Source organism: Simochromis diagramma, unplaced genomic scaffold (assembly GCF_900408965.1).
Source record: "Simochromis diagramma unplaced genomic scaffold, fSimDia1.1 OVJJ01000293.1, whole genome shotgun sequence".
Taxonomy (NCBI): Eukaryota; Metazoa; Chordata; class Actinopteri; order Cichliformes; family Cichlidae; genus Simochromis; species Simochromis diagramma.
The window spans coordinates 21,249,454-21,264,511 of record NW_024386801.1 but is presented as its reverse complement, the minus strand read 5'-3'; the positions used below and the strand labels follow the sequence as shown (position 1 = coordinate 21,264,511).

The 15,058-nt window shown below is 36.1% G+C and overlaps 1 protein-coding gene across 1 annotated transcript; it reads left to right on the top strand.

Annotated features, from left to right (window-relative positions):
• The first annotated feature begins 253 nt into the window (after positions 1-253).
• kitlga (kit ligand a) lies at positions 254-14,801 on the top strand. Its single transcript, XM_040026517.1, has 9 exons — positions 254-3,260; positions 3,779-3,835; positions 4,638-4,790; positions 5,406-5,586; positions 8,010-8,054; positions 8,796-8,893; positions 9,100-9,206; positions 11,398-11,461; positions 11,545-14,801. The coding sequence occupies exons 1-8, from the start codon at positions 3,087-3,089 to the stop codon at positions 11,426-11,428; spliced, it is 846 nt and encodes a 281-aa protein (XP_039882451.1). The 5' UTR covers positions 254-3,086; the 3' UTR covers positions 11,429-11,461; positions 11,545-14,801.
• The last annotated feature ends 257 nt before the right edge of the window (positions 14,802-15,058 follow it).

Below are 15,058 nucleotides of genomic sequence, written 5' to 3'. Positions count from 1 at the left end.
CAGCTCAGCCTTGGAGCAAAGAAACAATTAATTATACTTTGGTAGTAATCCAGATCTAGGAGTCCTGCCATTTGATTTTTTTCTTCTTCTTTTTTTTCTTTTTTCCTTTTAACCAATTACATAATCTGATTTTAGTGACTCAGGCAATAAAAGAAAATGTTAAATTATGTTTTGTTTTAATACTTAAATTCTGTATTTTCTGGTCACTCTCAAAAGGCCATCATCATATTCTATTTCAAGTATTCAATTTCCATTTTAAGTAAACCTTTTCATAGAATAATATGATGTAAAACTAAAAACCTCTTGGATAGTGATAGGATCTGCATTAATTATACAGAAATGTCAGGTCTCTACCACCATCAAAATTGAAGCAGTTGTCCTATTCCCCTCATCAGCCCAATCTAACCATAAATCTTATGAAGATTTGTTTCAGAAAGACACTTAACTTACCAGCACCAAGAGGTTAATCGAGTTCTTTAACATGTTACACCCAGTCTAACATTCGTTGATTGGTTGTGCTTAGCTAATTTATTTCATGGGTTATGAATCTGTCTCATAAGGATCCTGGAATGGTGACTACATCCCCACCTGATGTGTTTGCTGATGTTTTGTTTGTTTGTTTTCTTTTTGTTGTTGTTGTATTTATTTATTATTATTTAGTTTTATTTGTTAGTATATTTGCATTTGCAAACATTCAGAAATTATAATGTTGACAATAGCAAACCAGTCACAGGAGGTCCACATGTGCACAACAGTTAGCTGTTTACTAGCTTGATAGTGAAATGATAACATGTCTTCTGAATGTCCTTAATGACCAAACATAATTAGCAAATTTTTCTTAATAATCTTTTCACTGACTTAAATTTGATGGGATGCTTTCTAGTCTGTGTGAAGTTTTAGGGTTGTTTTTTTTAATTACAGCATGAGCAACAACTGCACACTTGACACACTGAATCATCTTTTAAAAAAATGTTTCTATATAGTGAGCATGTCCATTAAGCTATGTAAGCTTAAGCTATGTAAGAAATGTAAACAGATGGATATTGTGGCTTGAAGAGGAATTTTAAGGATTCTAGCCTGCTGAATTCACTATAAGCCTGTAACTCCATACACTCAGGTACTGTAGCAAGTTTCTGCATGTAATCCATACTAAAGAAATTACGGGCAGCCTGGACACTGGACATTAACCTAAAGGAGACAACAGATACACTTGTTTCTCGTTCATGAGCATCACTGTGCACACATTCTGTACAGACAGTATGTTAAAGACAAAAAACAAGAGTATTGGAGTGGTTTGAGATGTTGTGTGATAAACATCAGGTTTTGCTTTGCTGAAAAATCCTGACATTGTACTTTAGTTGTAGACAGGGAACTCTGTTTTTATTATCCCTCATTTGTTATACAAATATGGTTAGAGGTTAAAGATTGAGGCATAACTCATGAATTTAAGTGTCCAACAAACTTGCTTGTTTTTCAACCCCGACTTCCATTTAAAGACAATAGTTGGATGATACAAGCTACAAGGAATTGAATTACATTCCATCTTTTCCTTTAGCATTTCCTGATGTAGATGGATCATTGTTCCTGGCTTCCTGTTGTGGCTTATTGTGACTTACATATAGCAACAGGAGGAACACTGGTGGCTTTAAAGATTTGAAAATTACTGATCTCACCCCCAGGCTGGCAGGGAAATGTAGATGGTCCAGGTCTGTGCCGCAGTTAGTTGTTGCAAAATAGTATGATCATCATTAACAATAGAACAAAATCTTGTTATAAAGGTTGCCAGATTAGATGTGGCATAGTTCCCTTTGGGAAACACTTTAAATTTTATCCACCAAACAGCAAGTTCACATTGAAGGTTACTAATGTGTTTTTGGGCTCTCCTCCTTTTTGGCCCCATCTTTACTGAGAGGAGAATTAGGGATCCATTGCATAAGAAGCAGGTCAGCCAAAAGACTGCAAGCTGTCTCTTCACGAGCCTGAGAGTAACTTTAAGAAGCTATGTTTACATTATTGTTCCTACTGCGAGAAATATGTTTTTAAGAACAAATATCTCATTTACATGGCAGCACTCTGTTTCCAATCACTTTAACACTTGGCAAGTAGCAATATTACAAAAAGGGATATTATCCAAAGGATGTAAATTTTAAAAGGTTAACGTTTGGCATCTGATATCTTCTATTTAAGTACACAAATTTAAAATAATTAATCACAGTCGGACCTGATATAAGTGTGCTGATACTTGATGGGGTTTTTTGGTGTGTGTGTGTGTGTAATACTTCAAGACTTTTAAAGTAGCTCTTTCTCTTTTCTGGCTACCCATACGATCTACGACCTGACAAGACCATAAAAACATTAAAAAACATGTAAGACAATGACAACAAAAATCCATTGTCATTGAAAAATAAAAATAACATCTAGTACTGTGTCATTACCCAACTCTGTTCCAGAATGGCAGAGAATCTATTTCTTTTTTCACTTCACTAGAAGTTAAAGAAGAGCCAGGAACTAAAATACTCTTACAACTAAAGCAACTGCCAGTTAAAACAGAAGGCAAGTGAAAATTGAAAGCAGTCCTCTGAGTAAGAATTCTGTTAGTCATCTTATCAGACTCTTTATTGCATTCTTTAAGACCTTTGTATAGATTTAAGACATAACTTGAATTGGTTTTCCAGAACAAAGACAGTAATTTATCCAACATTGCAGGTGTGACATTACACGTCCTTGTAAAATGCTTTGATGTGTCTCCACCATAAAGACTAGCCAGTAAGAATAGTACTCAACACAGCATTGGCAATACACATTTATTATATGGCTGTAAAATTGTCATATTTCATTGCCAATTGTATTTCTTGGTGACTTCTATAAGAGAAAACACATCTTTGTGCAAGTAATGGCCAAAGGCTTGGGAGGCCGAGTTGTTAAGCATGGAAACACCAACAACTCTAAATCTTGGAAAGTTGCAGGAACAGCTGCAAAATCCACTCTTTTTGTTCTTAATTTGATTTAGTGTGACTTTTTTTTCTTTTGCTTTTTAGGTACAGTGAAACTCTAATCTAATGTCTCACATGAGATTCTGATCATAAATGGCTTTTAATGTTGAAGATGTAACTAATTGCCAAAACATGTTTGTCCCTTCTGACCTGCAGAGTTGGATACACGTCTGTGTCCATTTCCTGCTGTTCATTACGCTTGGGGTGCATTCAGATAGACTTAACGTCAACCCAGTGACCAATGACATCGCTAAACTCTCCACTTTGGTAAGAGAAACACTCCAATTAAATTGTATTTGAGAAATTCTAAACTAAATGTCTATTCTGGTATGTTATACATGGCAGGCTACCACTGAACAATCTAAAGCTATTATAGCTATTAAAATATAGTCAAATGAACACACAAAGCACAATGCATAGGCATTAGAACTGTATTCAAACCAGTGGCAGATCTTGAAAGTCTTTGGTCAAACAGCTGCAAACACTGTATTTCTCCAGAGAGCCATATTTGATCACTGCCATCACTTAACCGTGTAAAGTAAAAACTACCTGTTTATCTTTCTAGAATATATATTTTAAATAACTACTCGTCAACAGAGGAGAAAAAAGAAAGTTAGCACCTGAACAGGAACAGGAACAAAAAAGAAAGCTGTGTAGTTGTTTCACCAAGTCTTTGTGTTCATGGTTTCAATAATAGTAAATTCACAAATTTTCAAACTGAATGAAAATTCAAGTTTTTATGATGTTGCCTGCAGTTTAATGTTAATGTACTTTCTTTTTTACAGAGACAAAATATTCCTAAAGATTACCTAATTCCTCTAGAGTACATTCCTAAAGAAGAGGTAAGATATTGTGACATCTTTCAATGAACAGGCAGTAACCAAATTTATGACAAATCTAGCAAATTGATTAGCACAAAAAAAAAAAGCTTTAATTGTCCTTGCATTTGACATTGTTACTTCAAAGAGGTGAACCAGGTTTATGGCCACACTGAGTCATTTGGCATATTTGGATTGATTTGGGTGTGTCGGGATGGTAATGAATCAGCAATAAGATGGAACCAATCTGCTATCAATTTGCAATTGGATTGGTTCAAATTGTTAATAACATAGAATCTGTTGTAATAATACAGCAATTAACTTTTATAGGTGAACAAAAGTGCAAAGTCAAGTCCCCTATTGCCACAGACTGCACTCAACGCCACACATAGACTCAGACTAATTGTAGTGCGTTAACAATCTGTGTTTATAAATTAGGCAGCAATTATTGGCAAACCTTCAGCAGTCTGTCTGAGAATGATTCGAGTCAGTTGGACCACAAATGTTTTGACACTGGTTGCTTCTTACCTATGTAATTACCTTGCCTTTGAAACTGGTTACTCAGAGATTGAACGTGACGCATGCTCAACCTCTGGGTGACCAGCTGGTCACCGCAACTGCCACTTTTCCCTAGTTCCAAGGCTGCCATTTACTCTAGTATGACTGAGCCATAAGACGATGAACTCACTGACAATGATTACCTTTTTTGAGCTACATCCCCATGTCAAACTATCAGTAAACACATCAGCTATGCTGCTATGTTATACCATGTATGTATCACACAGTTCATGCATTTCATATTGCATATGTGTTCCTTTTTTTCCAGGCTGGGATGTGTTGGATGAAATTAAATATCTTCTATTTGGAGGAAAGCTTAGTAAGGTTATCAGAAAAGTTTGGAAACGTTTCATCCAATAAAGAGAACATTAGCATATTCATTCAGATACTCCAAGAACAAAGGGTCCATATGCAGGATCTGGTAAGTTCATTGTTTACTGGTTATCTTTTACCACTTTTATTACAGATCCAGCATCCATGACAAACAATGTTGAAATGTGCATTATATATAATTGGATAATGTATATGAAAAACACATAATCAAAATATATAGTGGCCTAATTATTTAAATCTGAATGATTTTGGATGAAGTTTTTTTGGACTGCAAAAAAAAAAGAAAGAACGAAAGCATGCAAGCTTCAGGTATGCATTCAGTCACATGATTTTCATTTAATATGGGTAGAAATGGGTTTTCAACATTTTGAAAAAGTTACCCATTCTCACAGGTATTACGCAGCATATAGTCTGTTTCAAATACATGGTCGCTACTGGTTTAGGTTCAGAAAGTAGGAGTCATGATGCTTACTCTGTTAATTCACAAGTTATTCTCACACCAGCTTTGCAAGCGAGACATGACAGGCTGCAGAACACTGAATGTCTGAAATACATGAAGCATTTGCACAGTCATGCACTTTCATGTGATAATATGTAGAAAAGCGCAAGATTGCATGTGTGTAGCAAAATTAGAGATTTTTTTGGAAGGAAAAAAGAAATGAAATAAATGTATTTAATGAAAATTGTGTCTCTGTATTTCCAGAATGACATCATGCTTGATTTTGAGTGCCACTATAGGGAAGAGAGGTTTGACACCAACCAATACTTTGACTTCATCGAAGATTTACTCAGAGCTGCACAGAATAAAGAAGATGCACACGACTGTGATGTTCCTCCCTGTCCCACCTCACCATACCCACCATTAATAGACGAGTATTCAGAAGGTGAGTACTCTATATAACACTTTTATGTTGTTAGACATGTTTGTGTAATTTCATTAGTTTAAATGAAGAAAAACTAAATGGTTAATTGAGGTGTGAGATTTGTTGCTTTATTGCTGAATTCGTGTGCAAAGTTTGTATTGATTGCAGCATGTTTGTAGCTACTGTGCACTGGGTTTTGCAGAAAATTTACTATAAGGCCATTTGTGATATATAAATGTTTGCTCATTTGTGTTTGCCTTTAATTCATGTTACAAAAAAAGGGTAGATCTTTTTTTGAGCCAGTGGTCAAATGCTGAGTCAGCATTTCCTCTTACAGATTCTTATTGATTAAAATAAAACAAAGGATAAAAAAAAAAGCACTGGGTCAAACTATTTGAACTAATATATCTCAGGTGTTTCTGCAAAAGTTCAGTTGTAACGCCTCCACAACAAGCTGCATGTTGCACACTCGTGTTCACTCCATCTGGAGTGTGATGCTTTAAGCCAAAGCACACTACAATAAATGACAAGACTGGTGAAATATCTATCAGTCAGTCCAGCTTTTCTTGGACGAAGCTGATGTTTTTAAGGTAGTCTGGATTTCGCAATCTGAATTTGAATTCATCTTTTTTGCATTCTGCATGAAAAGAGTCAGCAAGGAAACAAAAAACAAAAAAATGTCAGGAGAGGATAATCATATTTTTCACATTTTAGTTTCACAGTTAAGATCACTTTGTAATGCACCTGATATTCTACATGTGCCCTTAAAGATATGAATTTAAGATTTGCACAACATTTTTCATTTTATGAAGTTACCACTTTCTCTGTATCAACAATTTGCATTCATTAATGTTGAGAAAAATTGAAGAAGGTATAATCACTTGAAAGTAAAGAACACTGTTTAGTACTCATAAGTCAGATAACAATAATAAAGAATAACTGAATAGGATTACTTTTAATGATGATTAGTAACAAGCAGAAAGATTGTTTAATCACATTTTCATATGTGATATATTACGGTATATCATGATATATTTTGAAGTCAGTTTAATACTTAGCAACCAAAGGGCTACACAGCACGAGCGTGTCTAGGGGGGGGTGCCCACTGCCACTAAATAGGACCAGTGGTGGAATTGACATTTAATCAAATGCTTATGTATTAAGGGAGCAGCTGAAAGAAGCATACAATTTAAATACTTCTATGTTATTCTCCCTTCATCTTATACGTCACTGTATTTTTGGAAATATTCTTTGTACTTCATACAAATTATTCCAAAACTTTAGTAAATATATATTACTTAAAATGAATAATTATCTAGTAATATATGGTACTATGTTAATATAGAGTTATCCAGCAGTGTATAAGTAATGAAAATTTGGACATTTATTTGTTACAGATAATTCAAAATATATGCAGATTAATCAGTCAGAAGATGGAATCAGTTCCACTTTATAATTACTTATATTGTAAATCTGCCAAAATAAAGTAACAAAACAAGGAAACGTCTAACACAGAGAAGGAGACTTAACGGCAGATATGGGGAACACAGGGGAAGTGGGATAAACCAAAAATCAAGCACTTAAATCTACACAGACACTAGGAAACTATGAAGAACTAATACCAGATTACCCATAGAAGTTTGCACAAAATTAAAACTAAGCCTTGTCAAAACCACAGTTGGAAAGGAAACTTTAAAACTCTGAGAAATGTATAATCCCCCCCAAAAAATAATGTTATAACTATACTAACAAGAATATAAATTTGCAAAAGAATCTAAACTAAGGACTGAGAACAATAAAACACACAAACCCGAGGCATAAGTTAAAGATGTGGGAAAGCAGGCAGCGTTCAGAAACTAACCTTAACTCTTGAAAACGCCCTCCCAAAACATAAATTTAAACCCTGAACATTTCCGTCACAAGTTCATTCCTGCTTGTAAAACTACAGCCACCCTCTTAGGAATATAGTGAAAAGGCTTTATTTAGGACAGACCTCTTGTGGCTGTTTGGAGAAGCTTTTAATCCACAAACCATTATTTCTTCACAAGAACTTTGCAAGATAAGAGCTGAAAAATGTTCTCAGCGGTCAGATGGCCCATAGAGACACGGCTGAGTCACAGGACCGAGGGAAGATGTCCCAAGGTAGCACATGTGAAAAGGAAGAAAAGAGCCGAAACCTGATTGTCTACACGTTGAATACAGAGCAATCTTCCCAAGCGCTTGGCTTTTCTTTTGCGGAGTGGTCGGATGAGCTCTATTGTGCGTGTTTGAGGGGAGAGTAGAAAAAGTGGTGTTGAGGTGCCTTTTTAACACCTGACAATAAAATGTTGACACTCCTCTCTTCCCTTAATTTCCATCCCTTTATGTCACTTTTTCATTTGTCTTGTTGTGTTTTCTGGTAACTCTGAATCCATCTCTTTTGTGTTTTTCTGTTTATCCTTCAGAGTCCCCCACTACCAGCCCACTGTGTCCAAATGACTGCAACACAAGTAAGTCTGTGGATATTTGCAGGAAAAAAAATGAGCTGCAAAACCAGTCCAGCTGGTGTGCCAAATGGGCAACAGTGTTTTTCCACTTTTGATATCAAGTAAGCCAGTGCCCTCAGAATGCTGTCACTGATGAGCAGTGCTCTTCGGGACAAATTCCTCATCATGTGCCTCGCCTTGTCCTTTTAAGTGTTTACCTGCCTACTCAGTTAAAACCCCTGCAGGGCTTTGCATCTTCACAAGTTGTCAGTGTTTTGATTGACTGCATGTGGAAATGCAGACAGAATGTACATTTCATACTGATTCATAAACATTCATTACAGTGTGAAGTGTAAGTGCATTGCAGAGTGGTTGTAGTAACACAACAGAAACACTGAAGGGGGGGGGGAGAGATCAAGAACATGGTGATATAATAAGTTTCTTTTTGTTTACTGTTGCTTTCCTGATAACCACATTAACCTCCAGAGAGATTAAATTTCAGTATTTTATTTGAATGGATGCCAAGAAAATCTTTGCACATTATCAGTAGTTTGTGCCGCAAAATGCTCTTTATGTTAAAGATAGTAAGAACTAAGAAATAAGGTACGGTATAATATTTATTTGGTGATGATCTTTACTTTTCACGGTAAAAACAAAGAAAATTTAATTATTAAAAAAACAGAAATCACTGAAGAAAAAGTTTATTTATTAATATTTAATCATAGTTTAAGTAATTTTTAAGAGAATTTGTCCTTTTAATCCTAGGTCAGCAACAAAGACTCCTGCCTGAGGTGGTGGAGAGAAGCCTTCTCTCCTTACTCTTCATTCCACTTTTAGCCATCGTGTTCTTGCTTGTATGGAAGGTGAGCCAACCTTTGACCTCAAACACTAAGCTGAAGTACCTAAGAGATATGAGCCCATGAAAATGTCGAGAGATACAGTCGTGCTTTGTTCCATTGAATTTATGAGAGCTGGCGGCAGCCTTTCAACTTTGTGCCATTGTTCTACACACCTCGTTGATCCTTGTGGTGAACTTTGGAATTAAGAGGAATTTGCTAACCTGGCACAGGTCAGATCATGGAGGAACCAGGACGATGTTCAACAGAATCCTGCAGAAGAAGGACTCACAGGAACAGAAGGGACTGCACCTCCACTAGATACTGAAATATCAGAAAAGTGAGCTTTTTTTGTTTGTTTGTTTTTAATTTACAGGCAATGCAAATTTGCAGCAAAATTATGCTCTGACTTCTTACTGCAGCTGGATTAGTTGCTTAAAACTGATTGAGCAAGCAGTCTGTTAATTATGTACTATTTATTCACAAAAAATATAAACAGAGATCAAAGGTATTACTTCAGGCATGAAAACTCTAAAATAGCAAATTTGCAGTGAAATACTGGAGGTGTGGGTTTTGTTAAAATTGTGAATTTAGTAGTAGAAAATGTTTTGTGTGTTTATTATTACACTATTTTTAGGCCTAGGCTTTGGACTCATATCAAATTCTGCTGCTACTTTACTTTTTACATTTCCTTCATATTCACTCTTTTGTAAGTCCCCTGATTTCATAGAAATATTTCATAGAATATCATCAAGACTCTTTAAAGAAGGTCAATAGCCTAACTTTTGCACAATGGCAAGAAACAAAAAATAATAAGTCATTATTTTAAATTAAAAAGTATATGCACAAAATAAATAAAAAAATAAATAAAAAGGTAATTTTTCACCTAACTGTAGGGTGTCACTCATATATATAACCCTCATATTGCCACCCATATTAAAAAGTTTAGGAGACACCTCTGTGCTAGTCCATCACAACAATGTACTAAACATTCCACAGAGATTTTGGCTCAAGACAGCACTGACATGACTGACACAGCACTGTTACTGCAAATATCCTGATTGCATTCCCATGATGAAAATCTCCACATCTCAAAGGTGCTCTATTGGATTGAGATCTGGTGGATATGGAGGCCATTTGAGTGCACTGAACTCAGTTTCATGTTCATGCAACAAGCTTGAGACAATTTGAGCTTTGTGACATAGCGCATTATCCTGTTGGAAGCAAGCATCACAAGATGGGCACACTGTGGTTATAAAGGGTTGAACATGGTTGCCAACAACACTCATTTAGGCTGTTGTGTTTAAACAATGCTTAGTTGATACTAAGGGGCTCAAAGTGTGACAAGGAAATATGCTCCACACCAGCGGTCCCCAACCTTTTTTGCACTACGAACCGGTTTATGTCAATATTTTGGCAGCCTTCAAGGTATCAGGGATAAATACAACAAAATAAAACCAGTACCGGTACCAAAAAAAAGATTTATTCATAATACACAGGAAAAGACCCAGGGAAACCGAGTTAACGATAAAAATGATTTTAAAAAATCAATAAAAATTAATAAAACCCCCCAAAAACCATAAATTTCACACCCAAGCCTCAACTCTCGCGGCCCGGTTCAAACGACTCCGGTACGGGTCCGTGACCTGGGGTTTGGGGACCGCTTGCTGCTCCGCACCATTGCGCCGACACTCGTCTGAAACGCTCATACAAAGTCGGATGGATGCACACTTTCATGGTGATGAACCCAACTTCTGACTCTACCATCTTATTGTCTTATTGCCAAACCATCAGACAAGGAAACAATTTTCCTTGCGCTTTCCGGTTTCCGCCTGTGTGAATTGCAACAGTTTGTTGTTCTTATCTGACAGAAGATACAATCTTTGCGGGCCTCTGCTGCTGTAGCCATCTTCTTCAAATATGATGTTTCCTTGTTGTAACCTACCAAGCAACTGAATGCAATCAGACCAATCTCCTCTGACTTCAACAAAACATTTTAACCAAGAGGAATGCCACTCACTGCATATTTTCTTTTCACTTATTTTTGGACCATTTTCTGTAAACCCTAGAAGAGGTGGTTGTGTGGGGAAAATCCCAGCCAGCATGGCACCAACAAACATTCCACTTTCAAACTCATTTAAATCACCTTTTATTCTTATGCTTGGTTTAAATTTCAGCAGGTCACCGTGACTGTGTCTAAATGCTTAAATGCATTAATTTGCTTCCATGTGATTGATTAATTTCCATTAGTTAATTTTGCCTGATAAAGTAGCTAGGAGGCGTATATATTCACATCATAGAAAAAGGTTTGAAGATATATATTTACTGCCAGGACTAGTAAAAAATGACAAAAGTAGTTTTCCTACACTTTTCAAACGTCTTGACTGCATTGCTCACGTTGTCCTACTGTACCAACCTTGACTCCTGTCATGTGAAAGCCATCTCTGTTGTTCTTGATGTCTTTTCTTGTTTGTTCTTCTACTTCTTCTTTTTCTTTCACTGAAAGATAATGTCTGTCTGTTCAACTGCAGGAACATGCTGAACGTCATTGAAATAGTGTAAGGCTTCTGCATTTGGTGTTCTTCGGTGTATTTGGTAAGATTTTTGACATTGCTGTAAATAAGAGCAAATACATTTCAAAAAGCTCTAAAACCTCATCTCACTCTCCTTTCTCACAGGGTTCTACCCTTTTCTTCTGTTGGTGTCCAAGGGTGAAAAGAAAACACGAAGCTGAATTCCATTGTGAGACCGTAGAGGCAAAAGGCCTGTTCATGACTGCTCTCCAGATTCACGATGGCATATTACATCACCAAGACTGTTCTGGTTTAATCACACACTTATATCATGCGGATAAGCTTGCCTTTCTTCTAAGACTGCATGCTTTTGAGAAAAAAAAGTGAGATATTTGCTGTTATAAACTCCTGTTCCACACTCATCCTTGGACTCTATGACTCCGACTAATCATTCATCAGAATCTGCTGGATCGACAGATCTTTGGGGGAAAGCTATGTCTTTTTACCAGCGTGTCATTCAGTCTGGCTGTGTTTTTGGGCCTGCCGCTTCATTTTCAAGGAACATACCACAAGGTGACCAGTGTTATGCTGGTTATGTCTTGTATGAACTTAAGCCTGAATTACTACCTCCGGTGACCCTCATGTTAACCACACCTTCAACAGCTCCACAGTTTCCTCTGCCTCCAAGGTTTCCTTAAGATTAATAATGTTAATCTGTGTTGTTCCAAGATGTAGTCACATTATCTGCTTTAAGTACAGTATGTACCCATGGGGATATATGATGTATTTATTTATTGGTGGCAGCACTCAGTGGCTGCTGTTCATGCAACTATAATGTCTGAAGTTAAGTCATTTAACAGCACCATTACTAAAGGGCCACACATTTAAAAAAAAAAAAAAAGAAGAAAAAAGGTTCTGTATACTAACACATCGCAAACCCCAAAACATATTCCTCCTAAACAAGTGTCATTTTCTTATCGGTGTTGTTGTTGTTGTGCGTATATATAACTCGGGTGATTTAGAATGTGTGAGAACACATGTATACAGAATATGCTGCTTTGACTAACTTAGATCTAGACTGTTAAAATCTGCAATGACATTCTGCTAACAAGTATCAGGGATGACGTCTGTGGATTCATATTTTTTTTATTTTATTTTATTTAAAGGTGAGTTTTTCAGAACATAGAAGACAGGCACATATAAGACAGCAATCGGCCTCCCTTAGCAAATGTTTTAGTTCGACAATGCCTTTATTTTTTACTTTACACACATCTATGTTTGCAAGGCAAAAACTGTTACATAAGAGATTTCTTGATGGCCATTCCTCAAAGGAAAAAACACTAAATTGTTTGAGACAGAAACAGAAATATTCAACAAAGACCTTAGCATTTAGATTTTTATGATAAACTATCTTTCTTTTAAACTGTTCGTTCAAAAACCAAATGTAATCGTAAATCAGGCTCATCAAGTGTAGACTGTTCACTCATAAGGTTTCATCTGTTCTTGCTTACTTTGCCTTTCAATACTGCCAGAATTAGTGTTGCACAGGAAAAGCACTCGTAGAAAATCTGATGAAATAGTGAGTGTATTTATCAAAATTAAAATGCTAATAAAGGTCAACAGATGATATGAGTTTTTAAAAATTGACAAAAATGCCCCTTACCTTTATAATCCACAAAGTTCTCCACATATTGAATTTTTTGCCTTAAAGTTGCGCCAACTTATCACAGTATTGAGGAAACGGGCAGCAGGGTTAAACTATTTAAAAAGGAAACTAATCTTCACAGCCTTGCCCAAAGACAAAGTGGGGAATCCAATAAATTATGATGGGTTGTAGTCAAGTAATTATGAATATTTTTAATGACAATCAATAAAGAGGTAGCAGTGTGATTAGGACACACTGACTGTGACCTTTCCCATCAGACACATACCTGACAATGACATAACTGGCAGGACACAAACATCAGTATCTATATCTAGTTTGAGTGTTTCTCTTACATATGTGGTCTTACATTGTACCATGTCCATTCATGTTTTTGTGCCTTGTTTGGTTGGTGTGAGTGACTCGTGTGGAAATGTAAAAGTCCTTCCATGTTTCCGTGTTTTAGCAGAGTGGCGAGATCATTACAGGGCAGACAAAAATAACAGACAGGAGTTCCAGTCTCTCTTCTTCTTTTATTTTTAACTGAGAGTTAAGTTCGTTTGAATTGTGCCCAGTAAAGATTTGGATCTAGTAAAGCAATGTTTCAGAATGTGAAAACTAAAATGGCTGAACAAACTGCAGTGGTTTTAACTTTTCTGTCCACATTACATTTTATCCTTTATATCCTATAGGAAACTTTTAATCTGGTAACTGCTTGTTTCCTGTGTATTTGGGACTATATGTTGGGAATTTTTTCATATAGGAGTAAAGAGTATATTGTGCAAAATTAAATATATGTTTTGTTTTGCTTTTTTTGTTTTTTTATGTATACCACATTGGTGTTCATATAGTTCAGATCAACTTTACCTTTCAGCATCAATAGCTGGAATTTTTTCGTGTGGTATTGTTTTTAGTGTTGAACTGCAAGAAAATGTTCAAAAATGCATTTTTGAGGAACGCTTTTGATCATGACAAATTTCCTGTGACATGTTCTTTATGGCGAGCCGAGTCTGTGTTAGGAAAAAGTATAACACTTTGGTGTCCGTGTAGTCTACACCAACAGTACTTTTAGAGGAAATATCTAAACGTGTGGTATGACAAAGTATTGCAATTTCAAAGTTTTCAGTCAGTTGCTTCCTTTCAAGGATGCATTTTTGAACCGTATTGAAGTATAATATCTATGGCAGTTAAGACCTGAGACTTTCTCTACAGTTACCTTTAGGTTGTGCTTCTCCACATGAAGACTATTACACGCAGTTTCCAATATTCTGACAGAGATACGGGCTTCTCTAGCCACAAATGAGCAAACAAGGTATACTATGTCAAAAGTTGCTTTTATACATGGTCTTTGAATATAATGAGCTGCAACAGGTCTAAGCTGTGAACAAAAAAATAGAAAAAAAAAAAACATGGTCTCCCATTTTCCTGTCTATGCAAGAGCCAGAAGCAGCAGTATGTCTAATGCGGGGAAGCCAGAAAGTAAGCAATTTCTTGCATTAGTCAAGAGAATGACTTCCCTTTAATACTGTTCCTATGTGAGTCGTAATGTGTTCTGATGCATCCTGAACAGTGCTTTTGAGTGTGCGAGTCATTCAGTCCATCTATCTTCAGTGAGTGAGTCAAATGGCTCTAGGCAGGAAATAAGTCTGGGTGCCAAAAAGCAAATGTTATTAATGCCTGGTTGGTATTCTGGGTGAAAACTCTACTGTATTCTGTATTTTTGTATAATTGTAAACAAACATATATGAAATATGAATAAAGTACATGTACCCAGCTGTTATCTGTTGTTTGTTCAAGAATTTTAATTTAGAATCTGCTTGATTAGGAATCCACATGTCATGTGAATCCACACATCACATTTTGAGTACTTGCGTGAAAGAGCTTTAGGTACTTTGGAAGAAAGTACATTTTTCTAAAATTTCTAAAATATTCTTGAAGAAAAGCTTGGACAATTTGATTTTTATGGCAATGTTCTATACTTCCATACTGTTTGCATTTGTGTTATTAGGCTGCAAAATGTTATTGTCTGATTTAAAC